At 40.1% G+C, this 6,000-nt stretch overlaps 1 protein-coding gene across 1 annotated transcript in view; it reads left to right on the top strand.

The window, feature by feature from the left end:
• Positions 1-2,729: 2,729 nt before the first annotated feature.
• Positions 2,730-6,000, top strand: part of ZC2HC1A (zinc finger C2HC-type containing 1A) — a 43,352-nt gene continuing 40,081 nt past the window's right edge. Inside the window, exons 1-2 of the mRNA XM_029222640.1 lie at positions 2,730-2,787; positions 4,161-4,285. Of these exons, the coding sequence (XP_029078473.1) occupies positions 2,730-2,787; positions 4,161-4,285 (183 nt within the window). The remainder of the gene's footprint in view (positions 2,788-4,160; positions 4,286-6,000) is intronic.

Here is a 6,000-nt window from a genome sequence, read left to right as displayed (position 1 = left end):
TACCATGTGATCTATACTGGAGAATGTTCCATGTGCACTTGAAAAGAATGTGTATTCTGATGCTTTTGGATGGAATATTCTATATTTATTAAGACCATCTGGTCTAATGTGTTGTTTAAGGCTAGTGTTTCCATATTGATTTTCTCTCTGGATGATCTGTTCATTGATGTAAGTGGGGTGTTAAAGCCCCCTACTGTTATTGTGTTGCTGTCCATTTCTCCCTTTTTGTTTGTTAATATTTGCTTTATGTCTTTAGGTGCATCTATGTTGAGTGCATATATATTTACAATTGTTATAGCTTTTTCTTCGATTGATCTTTTTATTATTAGGTAAAGTCCTACTTTGTCTCTTGTTACAGTCATTGTTTTAAAGTCTACTTTGTCCGATATAAGTATTGCTACGTTGGTTTCTTTTAAATTTCCGTTTGCATGGAATACCTTTGTCCATTCCCTCACTTTCAGTCTGTGTGTTCCTTCAGATCTGGACTGAATCTCTTGATTAGCATATATACAAGTCCTGTTTTTGTATCCATTGAGCCACCCTATGTCTTTTGATTGGAGCACTCTGTGTCCATATACATTTTAAGTGTAATTGTTGATAGGTATGTACTTATTGCCATTTTGTTAATTGTTTTCAGGTTTGGTTTGTAGTTTTGTTGTTGTTGTTATTCCTTCTTCTTTTGCTCTCATTCCTTGTGATTTGATGACTGTCTTTAATATTATGTTTAGATTTCTTTCAGTTTTTTGTGTTTGTATCTGTTACAGATTTTTAGTTTGGTTACCAGAGGTTTATATATAGCAATCAATATATATGTGATTATTTTAAGTTGATGTGATGTCCTCTTAAAGTTTGAATGTATTTTAACAACCCTGAGTTTTTACTCCCCTTCTATGTTTAATGTTTTTGACATCATAGTCTACATCTTTTGGGTATTTCTTTACTTATTTTGTGTATAGAAGATTTTACTAGTTTTGTCTTTTAACCTTTCTACTAGCTTTATAAGTGGTTGGTCTACTACCTTTACAGTGTATTTGCTTTTACCAATGAGATTTTTTCCTTTGGTAACTTTCATATTTCTAGTTGTGGCTTTTTCTTTTTCACTTAGAGAAGTGCCTTTTCATTTCTTGTAAAGCTGGTTTTGTGGTACTGAACTTTTTTAGCTTTTAATATTTAAAATTTATTTATTTAATTTTATTTTTGGCTGTGTTGGGTCTTGCTGTGCGCGGGCTTTTCTCTAGTCACTGTAAGCAGGGGCTACTCTTATTTGTGGTGCGCGGGCTTCTCATTGCAGTGCCTTCTCTTGTTGCGGAGCATGGGCTCTAGGTGCACGGGCTTCAGTAGTTGTGGCTTGCGGGCTCTAGAGCACAGACTAAGCAGTTGTGGCACACGGGCTTAGTTGCTCCGTGGCATGTGGGATCTTACTGGCCGAGGGCTCAAACCCATGTCCCCTGCATTGGCAGGTGGATTCTTAACCATTGTGCCACCAGGGAAGCCCCTTTTTAGCTTTTGCTCGTCTGCAAGACTCTTTATCTTATCTTTCTGAATGATAGCTTTGCTGGGTAGAGTATTCTTGGTTGTAGGTTTTTTCCTTTCATCACTTTAAATGTATCATGATATTCCCTTCTGGTCTGCAGGGTTTCTACTGAAAAGTCAGCTAATAGACTTAAGGAAGTTCCCTTGTATGTAACTAGTTGCTTTTCCCTTGCTGCTTTTAATACTGTCTTTAATTTTAGCCATTTTAATTATGATGTTTTTTGGTGTGGTCGGTTTTGGGTAGATCCTGTTTGTAACTGTCTGTGCTTCCTGGACTTGTATATCTGTTTCCTTTCCTAGGTTAGGGAAGTTTTCAGCCATTATGTCTTCAAATATGTTTTCTGCCTCCCCTTTTCCTTTTGGAACCCCTATAATGCAAATGTTAGCATGCTTAGTGTTGTCTCAAAGGTCCCTTGAACTGTTCTAATTTTTTTTTTTTTTTCGGTACGCGGGCCTCTCACTGCTGTGGCTTCTCCCGTTGCGGAGCACAGGCTCCGGATGCGCAGGCTCAGCGGCCATGGCTCATGGGCCCAGCTGCTCCGCAGCATGTGGGATCTTCCCAGACTGGGGCATGAATCCGTGTCCCCTACATCGGCAGGTGGACTCTCAACCACTGTGCCACCAGGGAAGCCCTGTCCTCATTTTTTAAACTTTTTTTTTTCTCTTCAGCTTGAGTGATTTCTACTACTCTCTTCCAGCTTGCTGATCCATTCCTCCATATCATCTAATCTACTGTTGATTCCTTCTAGTATGTTTTTATTTCACTTATTGTTGTCTTCAGCTCTGTTTTGTTCTTCTTTATATTTTACAACTCTTTGTTAAGCTTCTTACTGTGTTTTTCCATTCTTCTCTGAAGTTCTTTGAGCATTTTTATGATCATTACCTTGAACTCTTTATTGGGTAAGTTCCTTAGTTCCACTTCAATTCTGGTGTTTTATCTTATTCCTTTGTTTGGAACAAATTCTTCTGTCACCTCATTTGCCTAACTTGCTGTTTTTATTTCTGTGTATTTGGTAGGTTGGTTACATTTCTTGATCTTGTTGAAGTGGTCTTTTATAGGAGAGGTCCTGTGCATCCCAGCAGCTCACTTCCCTTAGGTCACCAGAGCTTTATGTTCCAGGAATGTCCCCTATGTGGGTTTCATGGGCCCTTCTTTTGTGGTGGGCTGATTTCTGTTGGTGGTCTAGTAGGCATGGATGGCCCCTGGTCTGATTGATTGTCAGGCTCTGCCTTTGTGGATGCTGACAGCCGCTGGTAGGTAGGGCCAGGTCACAAGGTGGCTGATTGTGAAGGCTTAGGGGTCCCTAGGCTAGTGCTGGTCCACTGGTGGGCAGAGCTGGACCCTGGTGTGGCTGGCTGAAGGTGTCTCACAGATGGTCTGCACGCTGATCGGCAGCACTGGGGCCAAGGGAGTCCAGTGATTGGTGCCTTCCCATTGGTGGGCGAGGCCAGGTTCTGGAGTTAGTGCCAGCCCTCTGGTGGGTGGAGCTGGGTCCTGGGTTCTCTGGTGGCAGGGCTGGGTCCCTGGGTGACTGGGGGAACCAAGGTGCCTATAGTCATTGCCAGCCTGCTGTTGGGTGAACCTGTGCCCCCACAGTTAGCTGCTTGGCCTGTGGGTCCCAAGGGCTGTTGCAGACTGACTGGTGGGTAGGGCTGGGTCCTTGCACTACGAAGCTAGAAGGAGGACTCCCTAATGTTTCTTGCCAGCACGAGCATTCCTCATGGTAGAATGAGCTCCAGAAAATGGCTGTCATCAGTGTCTGTGTCCCCAGGGTGAGTCCCACATGCCTCCTCCTCTCTGGGAGGCTCTCCAAGATCAGCATGCCCAGGCCAGTTTAAAATGACTGCTTCTGTCCTGGGTCTTGGAGCATGTAAATTTTCTGGGTGCCCTCTAACAGTGGAGTCTTTATTTCCCACAGCCCTCTGGGTCTCCCGAAAGTAAGCCCCCTGGGTCTCATCTTCTCATTGCAGGACCCCCCGTGTTGGGGAGTACAAAGTGGGGCTTGGACCCCTTGCTCCTTGGGGAAAACCTCTGCAATTGTGATTATCCTTGTGTTTGTGGGTAGCCTACCTGTGGGTGTGGGTCTTGACTGTACCATGTCTCTGCCTCTCTTACTTGTCTCATTGTGGATCCTTCTTTATATCTTTAGTTGTGGAAGATCTTTTCTGCTAGTCTTCAGGTTCTCATCATGATAGTTGCTCTGTAAATAGTTGTAGCTTTGTTGTGCCCATGGAAGGAGGTGAGCTCAGGGCTTTCCTACTCATCTTCTCCATTCCACTAGCCACCAATGTTATTCTTTAATGCTTTGAAGATAAATAATGTATTTAACCTTCAGATAAATTTGGTTTTTAAACTTCAGTAATTTACAAAGAGACAGCCTATAAATTAAGAGACTGACAAATTGATTTGGTTAAAATAGAAGAAACCAGATATTTCCACCATTATCAGTTTGGTTCTCCTTAAAGTATGAATTCTGTATTTGGCATTTGCCTTTTTGACCACTGATAACTTTAAGTCTTCTGCCCATTTTAATTGATGATGTTACTCATTTCAAAATGACATGACATTTTTCACGAGAACTGACAACTTACATATGAAACTAAGTGAAGACATTAAAATTTGGAAGTTTCAGAGTTTGAGCCACTGAGTATATTGACTACATTCTTTTCGATTTTAGAAAATGGAAGTGTCCAAGTTGGAGAATTGTTACCTTGCAGGATTTGTGGAAGAACATTCTTTCCAGTGGCATTAGTGAGTACCTTTTTTTTTTGGAGTTTGGTAGATCTTTAATTTAATACTTCAGGACAATTAAAAGAACCTTTGGAATAATTTAAAGAGATACTGGCTAGTATTCATTGCTCAGGAGTATCAGTTCCATCTTTTTTTTTTTTTTTTTTTTTTGCGATACGCGGGCCTCTCACTGCCGTGGCCCCTCCCGCTGCGGAGCACAGGCTCCAGACGCCCAGGCCCAGCGGCCATGGCTCACGGGCCCAGCCGCTCCGCGGCACGCGGGACCCTCCCGGACTGGGGCACTAACCCGCGTCCCCCCGCATCGGCAGGTGGACTCCCGTCCACTGCGCCACCAGGGAAGCCCTCAGTTCCATCTTTGTCATTCTTCCAGAGTGCTCTGTTTCCTTCAGAGTTTGATTGGTCTTCAGAACTCCTCTCTGTTAAACTATTAAAGTGTTTTCTCCCTTTGTGGGACTATTAACAAAAATAAAACCAAAATAAACTCTTAGAAATACTGTTAGAAATAATGTATTTAAAGAAGCAGAAGGCTATGATGTCTGGGATTTTCTTTAAACTTCAGGAAAAAGTGCTGGGGCTGGGATAGATGAAACAAGATTGCTAAAATGTTGGTAATTGTTGAGGCAGGGATGAGTAAATGGAGCTAATTACACTATTCTGTCAATTCTTATGTATGTTTGAAATATTCCAAAGGAAAAAATATTTTCGTTAAAAGTGCACCTAAAATATATTATGCATTCTTTAGATGCTTAGTATATACAAATAGAAGCACATTTAACTGATTTTAATATAAAATCTCTAGCTAAGTAGAGAATAAGAAAGTCAATATGCCTTATTTAACTTCAAATATAAATATGTATTTATTAATATTTTGATGTGGAATAAAGATTTTTCTTTGAGTATGGGTCTGCTGATTAGAGTTTTGCTACATTTTATTTTGCATCCTCTCATTGTTTCCAGTTTTTCTTTAAAGCAGTGAGGAATTAATGACCCAAAATGTCCACCTGACTGCAGACTCCTCTTAAATATTAACAGCTTTCTTTCTTAAACCTTTCTTGCCCACGCTTAATTCATCCATTTTTTTGTTATTAATTAGCTATTTTTGAAACCATTTTCAAAGCATTAAGCTGAGTTTTCACTGGGAAAATTATGCCTTTTTTTGGTCCTCATTTATGTATTTATTTAATATTAAATGATATAATCACGATAACAACTACAATTTGTATACATCAGTTTTGGGAACAGGCACTACATACTTTTGACATATACAGCTCAATGTGAGAACAGACATTCTCTAGAAAGTCGCCCATTAGCCATCCTTTTTTTTTTTTAAATATTTAAGAGATTTTATTCTAATAGTTACAGTTACTGTGTTTGTCAGAATGATATCCAAAAACAAGTTTGTAAAACAGTTGTGTATTGAAAATATTACAGGCTCCATAACATTGAATCAGCCAGTTCTGAGGTTCCTATTTTCCCAGATAAAGTTTAGCAGTTCTGACTTGTTCATTGTTTATCAAAATACAAAAGAAAAAAAGGGCATTTAGCATCCTCTATGTTATTAGTCAACATGTTTTATTTAGGGGAAGGAGAATTATTATTTATCCAGTAGGTTAATTTGAGGTCAGAGAGCTTCCATTATAATGTCTTTAAAATGAATATATGAATGACTGAATGAGCTGGCAGCCATATTAAAACAGCAACAGCAACAACAAACC

This window comes from Monodon monoceros, unplaced genomic scaffold, assembly GCF_005190385.1.
Source record: "Monodon monoceros isolate NGI ecotype Baffin Bay Population unplaced genomic scaffold, NGI_Narwhal_1 Super_Scaffold_14, whole genome shotgun sequence".
Lineage (NCBI taxonomy): Eukaryota > Metazoa > Chordata > Mammalia > Artiodactyla > Monodontidae > Monodon > Monodon monoceros.
This window is presented reverse-complemented; position numbering and strand designations above follow the sequence as displayed.